The following is a 24612-nucleotide window of genomic DNA, read 5'->3' as shown; positions in this document are numbered from 1 at the left end:
TTATCAGAGTGCATGTAGGTTCTGTTATTATTTTTAATGTGTTTTCTCTGTAGTGGTTTTATCTTAAGAATAAATGTGCTCAATTACAAGGAGCTGAGTGGTAACTTAACGGTGGCAATGACGCTGTTTGCTGTCTCGGAGGAGAAAAGAAAAGCAGGCCCGCTGAGGCAGTCTGACTTTGCTGGGGAATTCAGAGTTCAGGCAGGGATGTGTGCAGCCTGGAAATACCCCAGTCCCGAGGGAGTGAGATGTGTGCCTCTGTCCAAGAGAGGCAATGTCTGGGGACCAGGAAATCTCCCTTGCTGGACCATGTAGGGGGCGTACTGGTGCAGTTGCCCTGAACTTTGACAGGGATCACACCACGTTTTTGTGGGAAGGGAGAGAAGTGATCAAATGTGTGAATTAATCGGGTTCCACTATACTGTATCTAAGTTGGAATTTTCCCAGGACATTAGGAGTAGCACCCTATTCTTTTAAAAAGAAATAAATCCATTGGTGTCTTTAATAACCACAAGCAGCCAGGACCTCAGTTTGACTCTTCAGGTGTAATTTGTGTCGTTCAGCAGCACAGTCCCCCTAATAACAGGTTTGGGCACTAGTCATGTACTGTTTCAGAAGGAAGACTGTCACCCACTGAATCCTTCACACCACATTCTCTAACACTTTGATGTTTGTTGATGCTTTCCTGTGCAAGTGCTAGGCCACTAAGAGCATGAGGTATTTTGGAATCACAGCTACACCCATAGAGATATTCAGTGTGTATTAATATTTCTTCTGCAAGTACCTTTGATATGTGCAACTTTTTTTGGATGCTAAATTAATAGCTTTGTATTTGATGCAGAAAACATCATGTTTAAAACAAACACATAGGTGCTAATTCCTTGTGAGTGATGTTTGAGTTCTCATAGCCATTAATGCCAGAAGGGACCATCATGATCACCTAGTCTGACCTCCTGCACATCGCAGGCCACAGAATCTCACCCACTCACTCCTGTGATAGACCCCGAACCGCTGGCTGAGTTACTGAAGTCCTCAAATCATGGTTTAAAGACTTCAAGTTTCAGAGAATCCACCATTTACTCTAGTTCAAACCAGCAAGTGACCTGTACCCTATGCTGCAGAGGAAGGTGAAAAAACCCCCAGCTTTCCCCAGGGGAAGATTCCTTCCTGACTCCAAATATGGTGATCAGATAGATCCTGAACATGAGGTCAAGACCCACCACCCAGACACCCGGGAAACAATTCTCTGTAGTAACTGAGAGCGAGTGTCCCATTGCTGACTGTTGGAGATATTTGCTAATAGCAGTCTCAGATGGGTTATATGCCTTTGTAGGCAATCTCCTCTGACCATCCCCTCCATAAACATATCAAACTCAGTCTTGAAACAAGGTAGAGGGACAAGTAGGTGAGGTAATATCTTTTAGTGAACCAGCTTCTGTAAGTGGGAAAGACAAGTTTTCAAGTTACACAGAAGTTTTCTTCAGGTCTGGGAAAGGTACAAAAAGTGTCACAGCTAAATACAAGGTGGAATAGATTCTTTAGCATAAGTAGTTAACACGTATATTTCAAGGGACCATTCAAGGTGAAGTGGCCTGTTAATACATCTCCAGTAATATCGGGGAAAGGAGAGGAAAAAAACGCTGGTGGGGTGAGTGGGTTATAGATTGTTATAATAAGCCATAAATCCAGTGTCTTTTTTTCAGACTATGATTTTTAGTGTCTAGTAAAATTATGAATGTAAGCTCTGAGGCTCCACTTTTGAAGGTGTTGTGCAGGTTTCCTTTGAAGATGAAGACTCAGATGTCATATACAGAATGCTAACTTTGTGACAATGCTCACTTTGTGACCCAGAGGTGATATGGTGTTTTTGTCTGTTGTCATTTTTCTGTGTGAGTTCACTCCAGAGCGTAGTGACTGTCCCATTTCATCCATAGAGTTGTTATTGAGGCATTTAGTGCACTGCATAAGGTACACCACTTGTTGTGATAGGCATGTGTAGAACCCAGGGATCTTGAAAGGTATGTTATGGGCAGTGTTGATCTTCGTGGTAGTGGAGATCTGTCTACAGGTTTTGCATCTGTAGGTTTTGCACTGACACAAGTTTGGTTTTCTGCCCCAACTGTTCCCTTGGAAGGCTGTTTCAGAACTTCACTCCTCTGATGGTTAGAAATCTTCATCTAATTTCAAGCCTAAACTTGTTGATGGCCAGTTTATACCCATTTGTTCTTGTGCCAACATTGGCCTTTAACTTAAATAACTGCCCTCCCTCCTTGGGATTTATACCTCTGATATATTTATAGAGAGCAATCATCTCTCCCCGCAGCCTTCATTTGGTTAGGCTAAACGAGCCAAGCTCCTTAAGTTTTCCCTTATAAGGCTTGTTCTCCATTCCTCGCATCATCCTGGTAGCCCTTCTCTGTACCTGTTCCAGTTTGAATTAATCTTTTTTAAACATGGGAGGCCAGAATTGGACACAGTATTCCAGATGAAGTCTCACCTCTGCCTTTTGTACAACGGTAGTAACACTTCCCTATCTCTACTGGAAATACCTCGCCTAATGCACCATAGGGTTACATTAGCCTTTTTCACAGCCGTATCACATAGGTGGCTTATAGTCCTCCTGTGATTGACCATAGTATCGAGTTAGTGTGTTTTTCAGATCTCTATATTTTTGGAAATTGTATCAGCAGAGACTGGGGAGGTGGGCCTTGGAACAATCTGACCAATAAAAAAATTGATTGGTTGGAATATCCTCTTCAGCTGTTACAGTGTTTCTTGTGGGATCCTAGCCATTCATTACTGTATTAGCTACTATGTAGTGCTTTAATCCTGTCATTAGAAAGTCAGCAAAAATAATCCAATAAACCTAGCGAAGAACATTCCAGAGGCTGACGGGAGAGAATAAAGGTTTTGGCTGCCATTTGATTCTTTATCGCCCACAAACGCCCATATACAGTGAGCTAATAGCAGGTTTATGCAAAGCAGTTGCTTTCATTACTGCTCTTGCATGTTCCTTCATTGAATTGCCATCAAATGCCCAGAGTCTGCAACATCTGGCAACATCTGGTTATCTAATTAGACTGGATCACACTCTCTCTCTCTGTTTATATTGATTCTGCAGCATACTTTTGTCATATAGGCAGTAGTCCAAGCTGAGTCCCCAGTGGGCATCATCCAAACCACCTGAAGCCAGACCGAGTTCACAAAGTACTCTACACAGGGTAGCCAGGGTTCATGCCATTGGGAAGGCAGAATTAGGAAGGAACCTCTTCCAGCTGCCTTCCTGAGTGTGAATGGGTGGAGTGTGCTATCAATAGAGCACACATATTAATGTCCAGACTCACCCACTGTCTGGGGTTTGGCTTTCGTGCTCACTCTAAACCATGTCTCAATATCAGCCTAAGGTTCCTCCTGGATTCTGGATGCATCTAGGTGTCCCTCCTGGAGCTCCTCTATCCCATCCCCTGGCAGAAACCACTCTCTCCTCCTTCATATTCAGAGTGATGTTAACAGATGACGTGTGCCACAGGATCAACAGCACATCTGCAGCTCTATGCAGGATTTTAATCTCCATTCTTATCCAGGTACAGAATCTGCAGATGAGTCACAAATGTGTTTTTACATCTCTGGACAGATCACCTGCAGGTTTTGAACCCTTGACCTCTGGATCTAAAAGCCTGGGCCTCTGTGGGTGTGTCTACATTGCACTGTAAACCCCAGTCTGCGGGACCCACACTTGTAGACTCAGTGTATCTAAGCCCATGCTTGAGCATCCACACTGTACTGTAAACCTGGGTTTACAATTGCTGGACCCAGGTCTCTTGACCATGTTACCGCATCCATACTGCACAACACAGAACTTCTGACTCAGGTTGAGCTGTGTCTATACTAAAAAATGACTGGACTTGGACCTGAGTCTCAGCAGGACTCAGGCTCTGACCCAGCCCCCCATGAGAGTTCGCAGGCCCGAGTCCAGAGGGACTCCGGACCTGAATCAGACTGATTTATGTGTTGGCAGAAGGGGGGCTTGGGCTCAAATCAGAGTCTGAATTTGGGTTTACAGTGCAGTGCAGACATACTCTATGACTTGAGATAAAGGACTAGACTCAGATGCCTTTATCCATGATGTAATCACTATAGGGAGACACACTGTAGTAGCCTGGATTATATGGGAACATTGAAAGGAAGGGAGAAAAGAGCAAATGGAGATTGGAAAAGGACCACTTCTGCTGTTGAATTCCCTCTTAGAGCTTTGTGCCATGAGGAAGGATAGTTAAATACCTTTGCTCATTTTGCTCCTTTATGAAAATTTTAGTTATATCCCCCAAATAATAATCCCCCAAATAATAAAATCCCCCAAATAATAAAATCATAAAATGTTTGGATGTATTTGTTTCTATCTTCTTTTAATATCTGGAAATACTGTGAGAGCAAGAGGCCTTTGTGAGTTTTGTCTGACAGGCTAAAGGGCTCAAATAAAGATAAGATGGTCCACTATCTCCGAAGGAAATTGCATAAAAGTGGTTACTCCTGTTTACTCCTATTAATTTCCTTTTCTTGGCTTCTCAGAGATGCCTCATATCCTGATGCAGCGGGCAAGGGATAAGAGGCACTTTCCATTATCTCAATCACTGCACTGTTTATGAGACACTTAGTATGTTTCTTTGCAAAGTAATCCTACTAGAGGCAATGGATTTTGCGTGGCTGACAGGCTGTATATGTGGGGGACACCTTTGGACTCTCACTGACTTCAAAGGGCTATGGATCAGGCCTTTGGTGTGTTCAGTTTTACACCTGGGAGAAATGCTCCAAGGGTCAGAATAGTATAGCTGTGGGGCCAGAGCCCGGGAGCTGTCGGGTTTCCTAGTAACATTTGTGGGAAGGCTCATCTGGTGAGGAGGGAGACAAGGCATTAGGCCATGGAGGCTTGTGGTGGGAGCAGGCACAGTTACTGGCTATCCGTCAGTCATGGAGTGTCAGGAGTGTAGTGAGCACCTTCTGAGCCATGAATGAACGCGTGAGGAGGATGGTAATGTTGGGGTGCTTTACTTCCAACTGTGCTTAAATGCTTCAGGCCAGTTGGGGTGCTTCAAGAAATCTCCCACTGACAGTGTTTCATACTTCCAGGAAGGCTGGATGCCCTGGACAATCCAAGGCACATGTGTTATATTCTTCAAGCAGATTTGATGAAGGTCTGTTGCCTCCAATATATATGCAAGAACAGTCATTCCCATCTCTGTCCTGAAGTTGTGTAGAAATCATTTGTGTTCAGTGAGTTTCAAGGATGTCAAGGCTGAATGAGTACTCATCCATCAACCCACGGTTACTTAAAAAATGGGAGTGGGGATTAACAGAGGGGGGAAACAGCAACTCAAGGACAGAAAAGCAGGGAGAGAACTGTGAGAGAGCCCACTGAGAACTCCAAGCATTCTCCCAAGGGGCTCTTAGACTCCGACAGCCTTAGAACAAACAGGGCACCTTTGAAAAGGTCTTGGCAGATGGAACAGGTTATGCAACCAGCTACGGTAGTTACTTGATCTCTTAGTATTAAAGATTTATTAACAGATTAGATTATAAGGCACCAGGTTTAAAATATATATCAGGAAAATACAATAAAATCAAATAGTTTTAAAAATGCATCCACTTGCAAAGCATTTGTCTGCTCTGGGCACAATAAGTGGCTGGAAATTTTGGCTATAAAGTTATGCTACCAAGGTCACTTAAAAGGAGAGTGTGTGTTTTTGCAAGAACTCAAGGAAATGCAAGGTGTTTCCACTTTTGCAGACCAGTATATTACAGAACAGTAACACTTGTAGGGCACCTTGAGTGAAGGTCAACACACAGTACAAAGTCCAATTTCCACAGAGCAGAAATTAGCCTCTATCTAAATAGGATACACAGCTCAGACAGATGAAGAACAGCAGAATTTCCGATCTGTGAATTTTGTATCCTATAGCTGAGTCTCTTGCCAGTGTAGCTTAAAGCCTCTTAGGACTATTGTTTGAGAGATACTATAAATTTCCTCCAAATGCTAATTTGGACCGCTTCATTCAGGAAGGGAGCTAATTCGCTTATAGGGTATATCCCATCCAGAGTCAGATCCTCGACTTGAAGTCCATGGAGCTATGACACTTCACAACAGCTGAGGATATGGGCCCTGGTATTCATTTGATCAGACCCATCATTGTCATTTCATTTATACTTGATATGTAATCACAGACCAGAGAGAGACTGTTGATTAATGAAACCTCACCCTGCCAGAGATTAAAGTCTTATTATAATGATATCTGGAGGGTGCTCTCTGTTTATGAATTAATTACTGCATCCTGACTAAATAAACGCTGAGGCCAAAGGACAAGAAGTTTATTAGCCCAGTTGATGGTTAGTAGTGACATAAAAGGAAGGAGCCTTATGTTGTTATTGTTGTTCTACTGACATTTTAAATTAAATATTAAAGTTTGAAGTGGAAAAAACCTACAAAAATCTAAATGAGCTGCTTAATCTGCTAAAAGCTACAATTAAAAACAATCAAAAGGGAAAACGTTCTTTTGACCATATTCATTTCCCCTATCCTTTCCTTTTCATTTCTCTTTCCCTCCCCTACTTCCATCCCTATAAATTGGGAATCTCAGGCAATCTTGGTTGCTGTAACTCAGCTTGAAAATTCAGAGGACAGGAGCCAATCAGATCAGAGTAGTAGTCAGAGTTAAAAGACTTACATGTTCAAAGTACTGTACAGGTGTTGAAATATACCCATGCAGTGATTCTGCCATCTTCTTCACTCTGCCTGGCTAGTCGCAGTGTGGCTATTGAGAAAACACCATACAGATATTATGAAAATTAGACATCCGCAGCTAGAGCTCAGGGAACTATGCAACTGTGAAAACCCTGTACCATTACACATCAATCATTGTCCAGTGCCCATGAGTAGGACTGGTCAATGCAATTCCCTTTAAGTCCAATATTTGTTAACTTTCTTCTTTGTGTACTGAATCAGTCTATTTAGATGTCTGTAATATGCCTATCTTATGTTCAAACTGGACTGAGAGCAATGAAAGTACCATCATAACCTACACAACTCATTAGGACTAATAACTCTCCTTGCCTCGACCCGCTCACAGCCCTCTCAGTCTACTTTTAATTATTGTCCATTAGCATCTTCCTGCATTCGTTGATGGAAGTAGCTTATTGAGAGAATTCACTTAGTGTTAGTAAAAATCCCAATGGAATTGATCACTTTTGCCTAGCGAATATGCTGGCATGTCTACAGCACTAATTGGTGGTGATGGTTTTTGTGGAAACAGTGACTGGACTGAAACCATTGACTTATCACAGGCCACCAAAGAAACAAGACAAGAGACAAGCTCTTGAGCCACACATAGCTCTTCTTCAGCTCTGTGTAGGTCAAAGGCTTGTCTCTTTCACCAGCAGAAGGTGATCCAATAACAGGTAGCACCTCACCCACCTGGGCTCTCCAGTATCCTGGGACCAACATGCCTACAACTCTGCAAATGCCAAAATACGGGTGTTCTGATGATATACTGATGGGGACAATACAAAAACTCAAATAGGATGGAATAGAAACCACTTCATGCCCAGGAAACAGCATTATACACACACTGTTGTCTTCAAACTCCCGGGAAAACCACCAGAATAAGGGCATTGACCTAATTTTATTGTTTAGTTTCTCAACAGCCTGAAGAAGGCATAATGGCTAATATATCCCTTGAACTTGCTTTTCTGCTTTTAGCGTCTAGCTAGTAGGTTTTTGCTTTCCTGACTCTTCTTGTTTTCGGCATGGTCGGAAGTAGGATTGAGACAAGTCAGAGAAAATATGTTTCCAAATAGAAACAAAGTTCTCCCCGTTTGTCTCTGCTGCGGTGGGTAAGAGTGAGAGATGGTTCCAGGAGGTGCCATCACGTCTGCCTGGCATTTTTCTTTGTGACGGCACTGCCGTCAGTAAGAGGGCATGCTTCTGAGACGGCCACCTCATCTGAAGAAGGGGTGGGGGCTGTGGTCATACAAGTTACGGACCTGCTTCATCCACTGAACTGGCTGAGGATCACAGCTGTCATTGGTCAGGGCCCCAGTATAGTATATGGGCTTTCAACATGGGTGAGAGAGATCTCCAATGAGTGTGTAAGCCAACTCACCAGCCAGTGCATGAACGAATTCTCAGCTGCCACAGGATTTCAGTCCCTTTCTTCAGGGACTGGGTTACCCACACACAACAGCTGACCCTAAGTTCCATGTATAAACTATGCCCTTTCACCTGTCTCAGGTTCTCCTGTAGGTCTCACTGCCCAGGTGCCCTCTCAGGAGTTGCGATGAGTCTCTCTCCTCCCTTCTGCAGGAGCTTTCCTCCAACAGACTAACTTCCGATCTGCCCCCTGCAGGGTTGCACTTCTAAACCATCTACCTGGGGGCTAAGGAGAGCCACACTGCTCCCTTCTTGTCTCTAGCTAGCTCCCTGCATTCAGGCTGCCCTTTGTGATTGTAATAACACAAAGTCTCTTTTGTTGTCTGTCGTTGGTGCCTTAGCTTTATAATAAAATCAGGACTCACCTCCTGTAGGTGAAGAAGAGGGTTTGGAGGTCAAAATCTCTGGTGCTCCTTTTAGACTGCAGAGCTCAGCATTCACCTGTTTCCTTCTCTCCTCTTTCTGTTTCAGCTTGTCCAGCAGGGATGTTTAAGGCCAACCAGGGCATGGGGACCTGTGCCCAGTGTCCCACCAACAGTCGCTCCACGTCGGAGGCCTCTCCCATCTGCACCTGCCGCATTGGCTATTATCGTGCTGATTTTGACCCACCAGAGGCAGCCTGCACCAGTAAGTAACAGTGTCCCAATTACACAGATGGGGAATAGAAAGCTGCAGTGTATCATTAGATGGTGGCCAAAGGAGGAAAGGTGGTTTAATTATGAAGGCTCGGGGCCAGGTACTCAGCAGATGCTGCTGCATTAAATCACTAAGCTATGTTAATTTACCTCAGCTAGGAGCTGCCCTTCAGGCTGCACACTACAGGACGAGTCAGTGAGGGATGGACGGCAGTTTTCTAACTGCGGCTCTGAGATGCATCTTCACTGTGTTCCCATAGAGGTGGGAGAGCCAACACACTGAAGATTTTAGACATCTGAAGGCCACATGAACAGTGTTCAGTAGCCATCTGTTACCACATGATTTGATTACCGTCTTCTTCTATTGGAATGGAAATGTGCCTAGTGTCATAACATCAATACTAATCCTTTTATCACTAGACTGGCATGAGCAGGTCATCGTGCATCAACTTCTGCTGCTTTGCTAGCAACTGGTTCTTCTGATAGCAGTTTAGTGTATACCACATTCTCAATAATGTCTAGTTCCACAACCCAGACATCAGTTGGTGCAAGCTGGAAGATCTCCCAAAAGTGTATATTTCTAAGCGGCAATGTCTGCAGTTGGAGGCAGACAATCCCCAGGATAAATTAGAATTAGCAGGTTATCTACCACTGCTGTCTTGTTCGTAGTCTTGTTGATGGAATGTTCTTTTACAGGGGCAAGGAGTATGTTAAGCATTGATATTCTGTGTGGCTTTGCTTGAAATGAATCATCTTCCTCGGCTGTCTACTGTAAATAAGACGGCAGAAGCTATCTTAAGTCGGTCGCTCCATAAAAAATCAGCTTGATATAGAAAGAGTCCATTGCTAGTCAACAGCTACTGTGTGCTTCTGTTTATTTGAAAGCGTATCATTCTTATTAATATTATATATTTGTACTAGCACAGTGCCCAGGCATCCCAGTCGTGGACTAGACCTCACTGTGCTCGGTGCTGTACCTGCATAACACAAAAACCTAGTGTCAAACTTAACTTCTGGTCAAACTCCCAGTTAAAAGGGTGTCAGAGGCCTTAGCCAGAATCCTAAAAATGAGCAAATTAGCAGACGGGGTATACAAAGGCCCTCTTCTACTTCCTCCCCCAAAAGTTTTAGCAACCATGTCCTTGTGTGACCCACTGGTCAGTGTTACGTGTCCCTCTCTGTGCCCGATCCGCAGAGAATGTGAGTCCATTTTAGATTTTAGCTGGAGAGCTGGGTTCTTTAGCCCAAGCTGCAGAGACCCATGGCTTCTGCTCTGGAGATCACTGGTGTGTCAAGCAGGATGGTGGCTGTGCCTTGGAGATTTACAAGCCCTGGCCTGGACTAGCTTTCCTTCCAAGTGGGGTGAAAGGTCACAGGGACTATATTGCAAAACAATAGTTTTTGCCACTAAAAATAATTGAGATGTGAAAACTGGGAATTTCTTGCTGCCCCCGCTTTTCCACTTCACTGGCATCTTGTATTTTATTATTTAATAAGTACAGTATAAGCACTGAATTATATTTCTAGGCTGGTACTCTTTAATAAAAGTGAATTTTCAATTTTCTGTGTTTGTGCAATGCCAAGTTTATTGTCATAAAAATACGTTTTTCAAGAGCGATTGCACAGTTGCTTTGTGGGTTTATCCTGGACATCGGCATGTCTTGAAAAAAGTGATTGGATGTAACTAATGTTCATCCTTGTGCTTCCCTATGCACCCGACATGTGTGTGTGTTCAGCATAAGCCACACAGAATCCTGAATTGCTTGTATTTGCTTATATAATGCATGAATAAGGAATATCTAAAAATATGCATCTGAAATAAGAGATTAATTTCTATATTTTGCTTGATCACTTTAGCTGTCAGTGGCAGAGGAAGTGCTAGGCATATAGAACAATTGTAAATAAATCTATTTTATTGCATCTTGTTCCATAGGTGATTTACAGTATGCATCATCAGAAGAGTACTGTATAAAAAAGTCCATCGGTAAATATTTATTTGTTCCAGTTAAGGCTGAATTTTAAAATGTTCTAATTTGAGGTGCCAGCTGTTCTGTTTCAGAGTGGTTACATATCATAAGGGTAAATAATATAGTGTATCTGTAGATGCTTGTATTCACTGGTGTAATATCTTGGAAATACACACTCGTTATCTGCTCGTAGGTAATCCTTTGTAGTTGTAAGTAGCTTTCCTGCACTTTATTTATTTTAGTTTTCCTTTTAACCCACGTTCATTAGTGAAAGGGGCACTGTCCAGATTAAAATCATGGGCCAGACCATCAGCTGCTATAAATTGGTGAAGATCTATTGTCTTCAGTGAAGATTTGTCTATATGATTTCTATGGAGCTATGCCAAATGATCCCAGCTGAGGGTCTGTGGGCCCTTTTCCTGATTTTGTATTAACGGCACTTTGGATTATTGAAACTGAAAGGATGTTTCAGACCTAACTTCCTCTTCACTTTGCTGTTTATTCACTTTTTGTATGTCACTCAATTTAGCCAGTGAAATTAGACCAGTTCGTGCTGTACCCGTCTGAGCCTGCAACTCAATGAGCTGCTCTGTCTCAGGCAGTGGGTGACAAAGGAGTGCTAAAGGAGCACTCAAGGAAGACAAGCTCATTGCTGAGAAGCTAAAGACATTCAGATGAAAAAATTTTTGTATCAATCTTTGCTGCAGAGGATGTGGGGGAGATCCCCACAGCTGAACCATTCCCTTTAGGTGATAAATCTGAGGAACTGTCCCAGATTGAGGTGTCAGTAGAGGAGGTTTACCAGGAACAAACTGGTAAATTAAATGTTAAATCACCAGGACCAGACGGTATTCACCCAAGAGTTCTCAAGGAATTCCAATATGAAATTACAGAATTACTAACTGTGGTATACTACCATTTAGTTGGGGTTGGTCCTGCTTTGAGCAGGGTGTCAGACTTGATGACCTCCTGAGGTCTCTTCCAACTCGAATCTTCTATGATTTAAATCAGCCTCCATAGGAGATGACTGGAGGACAGCTAATTATTTTTAAATGCACCAGAGGAGATTCTGGCAATTACAGGCTGGTAAAACTAATTTCAATATCAGACAAATGGGTTGAAGCTATAGTGAAGGACAGCATCAGACATATAGATAAACATGGTATGTTGGGGAAGAGTTAACACGGCTTTTGTAAAGGGAAATCATACCTCCCCAATCTATTAGGATTCTCTGAGGGAGTCAACAAGCAAAAGGGGGAGAAGAGGGAATGAGCAGTAGGAATGAAACTGGAAAGTGGAGCTATCTTGAATAATCAGGATAAGAATCTGTTGGACACCATGGTAAGCAGTTAGTTACTCACAAAAGCCAATATCTTTATCAGAAATCTTAACGAAAGAGCTCTGTCCATATATTAAAGGGACAATACCTTCACAAAGCATATTTTAAATGAATTTAAAGGCTCCAGTCCAGCAAAGCACTTCTCTTTAAGCATGTAAGCAGCCCAGTTTACTATGTAGGCACGTGCTTCAGTGTGTTGCTGGATAGGGGTCTACGTGCTGCTGAACTTTGCAAGAGCGACAGCTTCTGAGACTTAGACTTCATCTACAGCCTTCCACTGACTTCAAGGGGCTGTGGCTCAGGTGCTTAAGTCCTTTATTTACGGACAGAACAGGTCTGGCACAGACAGTGGCAGATTCCTCACGTGCTCTACCAATGTGTTGCAAGGCTGAACTGAAGGGGTGGCACACAGTAGTGCTGGTAACAGACTAACCTTGACTTGGTGGCCCCAGCGATCTGACCTGGGTCAGGGTTAAAACAGGTTAAGCCCTGTTAGATAGCACTACTCCTTAACTCCCCTGACTTCTGCAATAGGGCCAGATTTTCCTCTAGTGTAACAGCATAGCTCCACCCACTGCAGTGGCACCAGCCCAGCTGAGAATCTGGCCCATCATCTTTAAGGGAGCAGGGAGTTCCATGTCTGCATGTTCGTTCAGTCCTTGGCCTGCTAGCCGAAATCGCCAAAGAAGGTGCCACTTAAAAAGAAATAAACGGACTAAGTTAATTACTTTGAAAAAGTATTACTTTGTGTTATATGTAATATCCTTTTAAAGACTTGGAAATACACATTTCCTTCTCAAATACATTCCAAAAATCATGTCCCTGAGCAAATCTCTGATATTTTACACTCATGGGCCTGATCCATTCTTTAGATTGTAAGCTCTTCAAGGCAGGGACTGTGTCCTCGCTGTGTTTGTCCAGCACCCCGCACAATCGAGCCTGAGCTCTGAGTGTGGCTTTTGGACACTGCCATCATGTAAATATTTACTATTGATAATAACAATAATGATCCTGCTCGCATTAAAAGTCAAAGGGGCAAATTTATACACTGAAGAGTAATAAGTCACCAGGAGCAGATGGCATTCACCCAAGAGTTCTGAAGGAACTCAAATATGAAATTGCAGAACTACTAACTGTGGGATGTAACCTATCACCTAAATCAGCCTCTGTATCAGATGACTAGAGGATAGCTAATGTAATACCGATTATTTTAAAAGGCTCCAGAGGCGATCCTGGCAATTACAGGCTGGTAAATCTAATTTCAGGACCAGGCAAATTGGTTGAAACTATAGTAAAGAACAGAATTATCAGACTCATAGATAAACATGAAATGTTGGGGAAGAGTTAACACGGCTTTTGCAAAGGGAAATCATGCCACACCAATCTATTAGAATTCTTTGAGGGAGCCAACAAGCATGCGGAGAAGGGTGCTTCAGTGGATAGTTCACTTGGACTTGCAGAAAGCCTTTGACAAGGCTCTTTAGCAAAGTAAGCAGTCCTGGGATAAGAGGGAAGGTCCTCTCATAGATCAGTAACTGGTCTCCCCCTTTTGCCCTGTTATGTCATCTCCAAAATCACATTAGCTAACTCTAGCTAACTTGTAACACATTGCTGTATCATGTTAGCGTGGTCCCTCTGCTGCCACACCTCGAAAGTTCATGCAATCCCTTTCCACTGAGCACACAAGCAAGCCTCATTGCCAGACAATTCCTGGAAAATACATTTACTGCGCTGAAGGAAAAATTAAACAAAATGGGTTTTTGTAAGGACGGCATTTTTCTAGCCCTTTCAACAAAATGCTTTCATCTGCTGTAATCTTGGCAACAGGTCAGAGAGACTCCCTGAGTGCCTGTCTCAGTGTGATTAAGGGGGGAAGAGGGAGAGAGCAGAGAAATGGGGTATCAGGAGTGGGGGAGAACAGCTGACACCCCCTCAAGGGTTTCAGGAGTGGTAAGTTGTTGGTGGTGACAGTTTCCGTTAAATTGTTTGGATTTACTCTCTCAGAGCGAGCTTACGGGAAGCCCAGATCTAGTTAATACTCCCTGTTTCCACTGGGCAGGTCAGAGTGTTCCACAGAAGAGGTGTCCAAAAGGAACTAACTGGCCTTGACAGCTCATTTTGTGATTGTACTTGTAGAAATGGCTTACTTGCACAATCCATCTGCTCAAGGTTCTACTCTGGTCCCATCACCCCAGTATCCGAGCCCTCAGAGTCAATAGTGCATTTATCCATACAACTCCCCTGTGAGGTAGAGAAGTACCATTGCCACCTTGTACAGACAGGGGAGTTAGGCACAGAGGGCCAGGGTTTTAAAGATATTTAGGCACCTGCAGATAGATGCCTAGTGGGATTTTGTAAAGCAGCTCAGCAGATTAGGCACCTATCTCCCAGTGACATCGTTAGTAGTTAGGTACCTAATCTACATAAATCTTACTATGCACATGTCTGCATCCTTTGGTGCCATTTGATTTCCCTCACTGGGCAGCTTTCTCTGCTTAGAAAACGTATGTAATAGTGTCGACGAGATTCGGCTCTGATTCTTGATAAGTAAATCTGTTCCAGGCTAACTGGGCCAGGGACTCAAGAGTTATTCCTCCAGTTTCAGATCATAGCTAGCTCCATTCATGGGGCGATGCAGGGTATTCAGGTCTGAAGAGATACGGAATAATTTGGAAAGTCTCTCACCATCATCATGGTAGTGTTGGTTTGTTCGCGAACCATCCAATGATATTAAGCCCACAGCCTTCTTTGGCAGCTCATTTGATCACTGAACTGTTCTTGTACTTACATCGTTCCTCTCATATTTAACCTGCTGCAGCTATGCCATCCCTGCTTTTTCTGTCCTTGATGACTAATGAGAGTAATTGGCCCATCTCTTGTTAATAATGTTCCCCAGCATACGTGTTGACAGTGAGCATGCCTCCCCTCAGACTTCTTTCCACACGACTGAGTGCACTCAGCTTCTGCAACCTTACCACCTAGGTCAAACCTTTTATCATTGTTATTGTTCTCCTCTGAACTCCTTCCATTGTGTCTCTGTCTTTTTTAAAGTTCGGTGCTAAAATCTGAATACAGGGGGCCAGTTGGCGCTTCCCTAGTGCTGAGTGGAGCAGAATAATGACTTCTCTTGTTTAATGTAACCCACTGTTCTGTTTGCTTTCTCTGCAGCAGCCTCACAGTGTTGACTCATTCCATTTATCCTCCCTACTAACCCCCAGATCTTTCTCCATGGCACAGCTGTCTGGTCAGCAGTCCCCAATTATATATTTGTGCATTTGATTACTCTGTCCTACATGAATCTCTCTGTATTTGGCCGCATTGAATCTCACATTATTGATTCCTTCAATGTATGCCAACATTGCTGTATTTAATTCCTTTCCTCCAAAGCATTTGTGATCACTCCCAGCTCGGTGTTGTCTGCAGATCTGATCAATATATTCTCCATTCCAACATCCACCTTGCTAATAAAACACTGAATAGAACTGGATGCAGAAGAGACCCTCACGGACCCCACGAAATACCCACCCTCTCAACTTGATGCATAAATAACTACTTGCCATTTCTGATTTTTTTTCATTGCCCTTTTACAGAAGTTCCATATACACCATGTTTCTCCAACTATGATAATCTAGCTATTGTATTTATACATTCCTCCTCATTACTGTAGTAGCTGAGCACCTAACATTTGTTAATGTATTTATTCATACAACACCCTGTGAGGTACAGCAGTACATTATCCCTATTTTACGGGTGGGGAGCTAACATGCAGAAGACTAAGCAATCCCATGGGTATGCTGTAGTAAAGCAGGAATTTGAACCCAGATTACTGGCACCCTAGGCTAGCAGCCTCACCATTGATCTATCCTTTCTCTAGCATAAGAAGGAACTATTTTACAATGTACTGTGTATCCTATATTTTGTTGTCTATTGGAAGATGACAGCTGCCTGATTTCTAGAGGAGGAAGAGTGTGAGAGAGTTCAAGATGATATAAGCCTCCAGTCTGGATCCTCCCTCCCATTGTAAAGATATTGGTACCAACACAGGCAGATGGGGTGCCACTCAAGCAGTAATCTATGAAAGCATGGGACTGTATGAAACATGGTGACTGAATTTCTCTGTTCCCAGCGGAGTTGGGTGGACCTGTGAGGTTGGGGTTGAGCACTGAACAGCACTGGGAAACTTTGAATCAGCCCCCTATGATCTTATCATGTTCCCCAATCCTGGTTCCCCAATCAGTATAGAGTAAAGCTCAATATTGTATCATTTTCTGACAGGAACCTTATCAACTGACCTGCTTTTCAACAGGTGTCCCGTCAGGGCCCCGCAACGTTATCTCCATTGTCAATGAGACGTCCATTATCCTAGAGTGGCACCCGCCCCGGGAGACAGGCGGGCGTGATGACGTAACCTACGACATTGTCTGTAAGAAGTGCCGGCCTGACCGCCGCAGCTGCTCCCGCTGCGATGACAACGTGGAGTTTGTACCCGGGCAGTTGGGCCTGACAGAGACCCGGGTCTTCATCAGCAGCCTTTGGGCCCACACACCATATACCTTTGAGATCCAGGCTGTTAATGGTGTCTCTGGCAAGAGCCCCTTCCCCCCGCAGCACGTGTCGGTGAACATCACCACAAACCAAGCTGGTGAGTCCCACAGGGGCACTGTGCACATACCGTGTTCCATGTGGGGGGTCGTTAATGGGGAAAAGGGAAATTAGGGCTGGGTTCTTCTAACGCGGGGGTGGGAAAATAACTCACTGAGCAGATAATGAACTACGCTGATGACTGAATGTTCGATCCTACGTAAGGGGCAGATGTCGGTGCAAACCTGACACTGATGGTGGGAGCCCCACTGGGCACTGAGTGGAGTATGGAGTCCTACAGTTATATCTTGACCAAAAGGCCAGAATTACACCCAGAATTCAGCCCTCTCTATAGAGGGAGTTTGACTTCCCTGCTGCAAGGTGTTGAGTAAATGAGACCCAGTAAGATGGAATGCTTGAATTGCATTAGCTGTGTCACAACTAGGTACAGTGGATTTGGGACTGAAACAAGAGCTCAGCTTCAGAGCCAATGCCAACAATGCAGTAAGAAGCACCCAGGGATTGGTTCATGCTTGGTCAATCAGGGAGATGTAATTTAAAATGCAGTGTGTTAGCCAGGGCCATGCAGTCCAGGGGGCTTTCAAGCCCCCCATGGAAGGAAGGTAGGGGAACAATTATTCTCCAGCTCTCAGGGTTTCCGCTAGGGTAGAAGCAGCTGAAAGTTGCAGCCAGGGCTCCAGTGGGGCCCTGCTGATGGAGGGATGTACTCAGTCAGTGTATCCCATAGCTGCATTGACCATATTCATTTCCTGCAGAGATTCCTCCACGTTTTGGTCAGTACTGAAACCTTGCAGGCCACTAGGTGGAATAGACCTGGCAGCTGCTTTGCACTAATGTCCCCTGGCGGGGATTTCTGGGGCTGGTACAGACACTGGGGTGAAACTGGCATTAAAATCCCACTCTTCCAATGAGGACATGTCCAGAAGCTCAGGCTGGTGAGGTCTGACGTGTGGGTATGGGGCACCAGGACCAATATCACTAAAGTGGATGAAGTCGGAGCAGTTCTGTGGAGTGGATTACTACACGCAGCAGTGATCCCTGTGCTAAAATCAGAAGACAAGCACAATGTGCTTCACTTGCTCCTCCTCTGTTTCTTTCTCTTTTCCCCTCTGCTCCTTTTCTGATGCTGCTCTGCTTTTTCTCTTTCCTTCCTTTGCCATTAATCTTGTTTTTCCTTCTCCTGCTTGCCCTCTCTTCCTGCCCTTTGGCTGTTTTCTTCTCTCCCTTTGGCTGTTTTCTTCTCTCCCTCCTCATGTTAGAACCAGGCATTGGTTTTTAAACAGAGGACTCTTGGCTGCAAACGGCCTGGCTGGTGAAGAAAAGAACTGATCCAGGAGAGCTGGGGTGGCCAGATGGCCAGTCTGTGCAGTGTGTATGTACTGTATGGGGGGGCTGAAAGGAAGGTGGGGGAGGGGCAGCCAACAGTGGGTGACCCTGGCTTTAAGTGCAAGGAAGGAAACACTAGACAACGGTAATGGAAATCTGTTTGGTTTGCGAACAGAAAGGCGATGGTAATTTCTGCTTTGTGTTGAACATGTAACACGGGCAGCCTTTGTTAGCTGCGCACCCCTGGGAGCGTGCAAGGCAGAAACCTGGCGTAAATATTTTAGTATCCCAGCTCCTGGGAATAACAATTCTGTCAGACTGTCATGTTATGTTTGTGCCTGGCTGTCACTTCTCTCTCTTTAACCATGTGCAGTGAAACCTGCCGCATGTATCTCGGCCTTTTAGCTATTCTTCCTGCCCTCTCCTCCATCCATTCTGCGGTTCACCCACCTGACCATCTGCTCATCCATCCATGCTCAAAGTCAGGCTACTCAAGGGGCCAACGTTAGCCCTGATGTAAGGAAGCAGGAACCACGGAACTCTGTTGTCCAAGACTTACATAGTCCAAAACACTGATTTGTCCATCCACCCCCTCACGCCTGGAACTTTTCCTCCGTGCTTTTGTTATTTTTCCAGCTATTCTTTCATATAGTTCTTTTTGTCTCTGCCTGTCACTCACGCTATTATTCATCCATCTCTTTCTCCCTCCCTCTCTATTTCTATTGCAGAGCCTGTATATTAACATGGAAATATGTCTAATCTATTGGGAAGGCCTCCGTACTAACCTAATTGAAATGCATTAGGTTTCGATGCATTAGGGTGGTATCAATATTTGAGGGACCACAAACATGAAATAAATATTTGGCTGCTACACAGCAGGTTTTAACATTCTGGAATTGTTTAAGCAGGCTGCGACTGGAGTGCTGAGGAGGGGGGATGGATAAAAAGAAGCTAATGGGAATGCACAAGCAGCTGTAGCTCACGAAAGCTCATGCTCAAATAAATTGGTTAGTCTCTAAGGTGCCACAAGTACTCCTTTTCTTTAAGCAGAATGATTGTGCAGCTTCTGTAGCAAATCAGTCAGTGATGGTTAAGATTTTATTTTAGTGGGTCCTCTTTTTGTTACTGACCTAAGAACACAGTATACTCCTAAACTGGATGTATTATCACCTAGACAGAAAATAACAAAAGCTATGTTATTACAGTCAGTTATGTCTGCAAACTGTCAATGAAAATGTCTGTGTTCAAAAGCTGCCTGTGGTTCTCTTAAACCTGTGCACAGGAGACAGAAGGAAATGGACTCCAAATGCGGGGAAATGACAGAAGAAATGTTATGCTGTGGATTTGTCTAGTATGTGTCATCAATTCACTTCAGCGAGACCAGTTACATCTTTCTAATGGAAACAAATTGAATCCCTTTCTCCAGTCCATAAGACCATCCAGATCTGTACATTTATCTTAACCATCTATCTGCCCATTCACCCATAAATACATCTTTCCATCAATCTGTCCCCTCTTTCTCCTATAATCGCTATCCACCCATCTGTCCTTCTGTCCATCCATCTCCCATCCAAATATTCAGCCGCACATTGTCTATCTTCTCCAATACTTACTCTTGCAGAGCCTCATTTTCAAGTGTCTTTAAAGTTTCTGAGGGCCCATAGTGCTTGTTGTCTACAGTCTTCCTTTGTGATTCTTCTAGTCTGCACAAGAGGGAGATGTCCAAGGACAGCCCCAAACCATAGCACTAGCTGCAACAGAGGGAGAGATGAAGGAGCTAAATAGACTGACCTATCAGAGGGAGAAAAAGAGAAAGGAGAAAAGGCAGGACAATTAAAAGGAGAGAAGGAAAAAGATAGCAGCAGGGAATGGGGAAAAAGAAGAGATAGGAAAAAGAGAAAAAGAATAAGAAAGAGAATTTCCGAGACATTTCCTTTCTGAACCAAAATCTGCCTTGAGTTACACCTACCTAGCCAACCCCATTGAAGCTAATAGGGCTGCCAGAGTGCAAGGGAGGGCAAACTAGAGTACTTTGTTATTACATTTTCTGCTGCCTTCTCTCAGCAAGGAGGCTGAAGCAGCTTTCATGCTTTGCTCCTCCATTCCCTGGGATAAGCTCTACTTCTCAGAGAAATAATTGACTCCAGTGCCTGAGTTTAAATCTGGATAGAGGGAAGTGAGTGAGGGTAAATTTTTTCAGAAGCGGCACCATGACTTAGCGGCCTCAAGTCTTCTGGGTTTTCAGTGGGACTTAGGTTCCTAAGTCATGCAGGCGCTTTTGCAAAAAGTACTCTTACTCTCTGTGACATGATGGCTCTTCTTCTGACTTCAGGAGCTGGGCACCAGCTGTCGGACTTGCATGACCCTTGCGCTGGACACCCATGTGAGGGAAGGAGTTTCCATATCACATACTGTGACTTGTGCAAGAGTCACTCAGGAAGACACCCTCCAGTCTGCACACATGTCTATGTAATTCAGGCTCAAAAGTGGCATTTAGGCACAGCCTGGAGCAGGGGCTCGCCCCGCCCCCCCCCAAGGAGAGCACTGGACACAGAGAGGGCAGAAGGGGCAGTACATGCCTGATGCACTATTATGAAATTGACCAAAGGGGACTTGCTGACCTGGCCCTCGTGCTTGCAGGGAAGGCAACTTCTGCCTGGTCCCTGCCATTGCACCCTGGGGGCGAGAAATTGCTTCCTACTCCCAAATATGGTGATCAGCATGTGAAAAAGATTTCAGAGTAACAGCCGTGTTAGTCTGTATTTGCAAAAAGAAAAGGAGTACTTGTGGCACCTTAGAGACTAACCAATTTATTTGAGCCTAAGCTTTCGTGAGCTACAGCTCACTTCATGCATCCGATGAAGTGAGCTGTAGCTCACGAAAGCTTATGCTCAAATAAATTGGTTAGTCTCTAAGGTGCCACAAGTACTCCTTTTCTTTTTATGTGAAAAAGAGTTACCCTCATACAACTGTGGATCTCATCGCCAACCTGAGATATGACTGGGTGTTCAAGTAACTCTCCATTGCTCCTTGAACCTAAATGATGTGGGTTTTACTAGTGCATCTTGGAGTGAAAGATCCTAACCTGATGTCCTACCTGGGGGGTGGTGGGGAAGGATCTCCGAGGTGTTTAACCTACAATCTTTATGTTATGATATTTTTCACTGTCCAGGAATATCTACCTGGTTTCCTGGTGCTGCCTAGTTCAAACAGTGCCTTCTCCAAGACCTGGTTTTGGTATGCCCTGAAAGAAGATTTCTCTCTCCCCAAAGCTTTCCGCTTTCCAAACTGGATTGATTTAGGGTAGAACATTCAAAAGGGCCCAGCACTGGCCTACCTCTCCTGCTGTTGAAGCTGGTGGGTGTTTTGCCATTCACCTGAGTGAGAGCAGAGCAAGGCCCATGCTGAGCTCTTTTGAAAACTCTGCCCTTGAGCACTTCAGCCTATCACCGGAGCAAAGACCTGCCTGCCCTCTGTTTGTCTAACCCCACTTCCATGAATTTCTACAAAGTGTGCACATTCTTATGGATTGCCCTGCTCAGAAGGGGCAAGGATAATGGCATCTGCGTTTCCTTTGTCTTGCCAGTAATCTCTCTTCTTACAGCCTAAGATCCTGCTGGCCTAGCCTCAAATTCATTGCAGGTAAAAAGTGAAATAAGTTTTGTGAGATCATCCTAACCTGAATAGCTATTTCTGAACTTTAGAAACTCACCAAGGAGTCTGGCACATTTTGCAGCCAATGCCGAAGAGAGAACTGAGCCTAGAATAGCAAGGAGCACTCAAGCGTATGGAGTATTGGCAAGCTTCAGGGAAGCTTGCATCACACCTTCTTGGCCTCTAGCCTACACTCTCAGTCCCCCACTTCCAAGTGCATCCCAAAACTAGTAAAAGAGGAGAACAGTTTTCCTGGTTCTTTCTGTAACCCTGCACCTGTCATGGCTGTTGAAAGATTTGCCCTTCTCTAGTGTGGTCCAGTGCTTCTGCTTGGCTGGATCAAGGCTGGTCGCTGCATCGGAACAAGTAGGCATGGAGAGGCTTAGGAGCTGCCATCCAACCACCTGAGCACCAATTTGGTGCTGATCATTTTCACAGCATTCTCCATGTTAAACAGGCAGGAGCACCAAGGGGGGTTGCGAATGCAGCAATTAACAAAACAGCAATCAAGCTAAGTGTTTAATTTCAGAAAATTAACATCTTCTCTGAGCGGATGTGGAAAGATAAAAAATGAAGGATTAAATGTGCTGGGTAAACAAAGGCAGTGCTGGACCATAAACATCTCCTGCTGGAAGGGAAAGACAGCTTCCCAGAGCCGGGAGTTTGCGGTTCAGTGAATTCCCTAAGAGGCACCACCTTCAGAGCCCGAGAGCAGGAACAAGAGCATAAAATAAGGGGCTAAACTCACTCATCCATGCAGCAAGAATATATATTTTCCATCTGTAGGATAAGTGTTTCATAGCTGGTGTTACCTTCTGTGTATGGGGGGTGTAATGTGGCAATCCGATGTGGCTTGTTTTTATGGTCTCTTAAAAATACAGAAGGGCACATGGATAGCGCCAGTGTTTCCAGCATGAGTGTTTAAGCTGTGCATGCGGACTTGGGTACCCAAATTGTGTCCCAGCTTACGTGGGTTCACAGGAAGGGGAGCGCGTGTGCAAAGAGTCACACTGCCATTGCCTGACTTGGGTGTATTAAGCATTGTTCCGTTCTATGCATCCGACGAAGTGGGCTGTAGCCCACGAAAGCTTATGCTCTAATAAATTGGTTAGTCTCTAAGGTGCCACAAGTACTCCAGTTCTTTAAGCTTGCAGTGTTCACATTCTCTTCATGTAGATTTTTTTGTAGGAATGGATATGTATGGATATTTAGAACCAGATTTGCTTTACATTTCTGGCCCTTTGAAATCACACTGGTAGTGCATGGGGGCCACTGTCCCGTGTGGGGGAGTTTTCATATAACATAAAGCTGATGTCACTGGCCCCTAAGGTGCCACTCCAGCCTTGGTGTTAGGGGGCTTGATGAGGATGGGAGGGGTGTGCGGGTTTAGGGTGACCAGATCGCAAGGACACACTGGGCGAGCGGGAGTGGGAAGAGAGCCACAGGTGCACAGCCCCAATCAGCCATGAGAGGGGGCACACAGCCCTAGGAAGCTGCAAGAGGGGTATATGGCCCCTGCTGCAGCCCGCACCACAAGCCACGGAGCAAGGACTCATGGCCCCAGCTCTAGCCCCCAGCAGAAGCTGCGGGGCCAGGGGTACAGATTTCTCCTCCCTCCCTCCCAGTGCCCTTTCCCACAGCCCCAGCATCACAACTAAACAATGCCCCACACAGACCCCCACTGCCCAGTGCCCTGACACGCAAAGATCTCCCCCACTGCCCAGCACCCCCCAACAGGCCCCCACTGCCTAGCACCCCAAAACACACAAACCTCCCCCACTGCCCAGCACCCTCCACACCCTCACAGCCCAGCACCCCACACACACCTCCCAGACACTCACTCCCTCACACCATGCCCCCTTCCCTGGCCGTAATCACAAGCCCTGCTGGGAGATCTCTGGCTCCTAGGGTCAGAGCAGCGAGGGAGGTCTCCAGATGCTTTACATGCTGCACCTGCCACAAGCACGAACTCTGTGGCTCCCATTGGCCGGGAAAAACACCACTGGGAGCTGCCAGAGCCGTTGAGTGTGGCTTGCAGGTGGGAGCAGCCCGCAGAGCCCCCTACCCCGACCCTAAGAGCCAGAGGGACCTGCTAGGGGTGGGAGGTCCTGGCAGTGCCTACCTGGGGCAGCTCCTGGGAAGGATCTGGCAGGTCCCTCTGGCTCCTGGGATCAGGGGCGGCCGAGGGGTCTCCACGTGCTGCGCCCACCACAACTGCGAGCTCCGTGGCTCCCATTGACCGGGAAAAACACCAATGGGAGCTGCTGGAGCCACGGAGCGGGGTTTGCAGGCGCCGGCAGTGCACAGAGAGCCCCCTGCCCCACTGCCATGACCCTAAGAGCGAGAGGGACCTGCTGGGGGACAAGGTGGGGAGTCCCAGTGGTGCTTACGTGGGGCGGCTCCCAGGAAGCATCTGGCAGATCCCTCTGGCTCCTAGGATCAGGTGGGGTGGGGTGGCGGAGGGCTCTCTGCCCACAGCTGGCACCTGCAAGCCCCGCCCCTGCAGCTCTGATTGGGCAGGAGGGAGCTGGTGCAGCACGTGGAGACCTCCTCCGCCTCTGCGCCCAGGGGCCGCCCGCACTGCAGGCTCCTGCCGGCGGGCAGGCGTGTGTGCCACCGGGGGCTGCCCCAGGAAGCACCGCCACGCCAGCCCTGGGACTTTGGCAATGATGGTGAGCGATCTGTCCCCAATACCGGGACAAAGGGCATCCCGACTGATGTGTGGTCGGGACGCGGGACAAATGGGTTAAAATCGGGACTGTCCCAATAATACCAGGATGTCTGGTCACCCTTTGCGGGTTCCAGCTGTTGTCAGCTGTCAGACAGCTCTTTGGAGACTGTTTCCAGTAGGTGCAGGTTAGAGGAGCCCCCCAGGTTGCTTTAACCTGC

At 45.6% G+C, this 24612-nt stretch overlaps 1 protein-coding gene across 7 annotated transcripts in view; it reads left to right on the top strand.

The window, feature by feature from the left end:
- Positions 1–24612, top strand: part of EPHB1 (EPH receptor B1) — a 401305-nt gene that overhangs the window by 239174 nt on the left and 137519 nt on the right. For all 7 annotated transcript variants that reach the window (XM_084639911.1, XM_084639912.1, XM_084639913.1 and 4 more), the window contains exons 4-5: positions 8672–8827; positions 16448–16783. In XM_084639911.1, coding sequence (XP_084496037.1) covers positions 8672–8827; positions 16448–16783 — 492 coding nt within the window. The remainder of the gene's footprint in view (positions 1–8671; positions 8828–16447; positions 16784–24612) is intronic.

The sequence above is a fragment of the Lepidochelys olivacea genome (assembly GCF_965140295.1).
Source record: "Lepidochelys olivacea isolate rLepOli2 genome assembly, chromosome: 9".
Classification (NCBI taxonomy): Eukaryota; Metazoa; Chordata; order Testudines; family Cheloniidae; genus Lepidochelys; species Lepidochelys olivacea.
The sequence above is the reverse complement of the archived record's forward strand: the minus strand, read 5'-3'. Positions and strand labels throughout refer to the sequence as shown.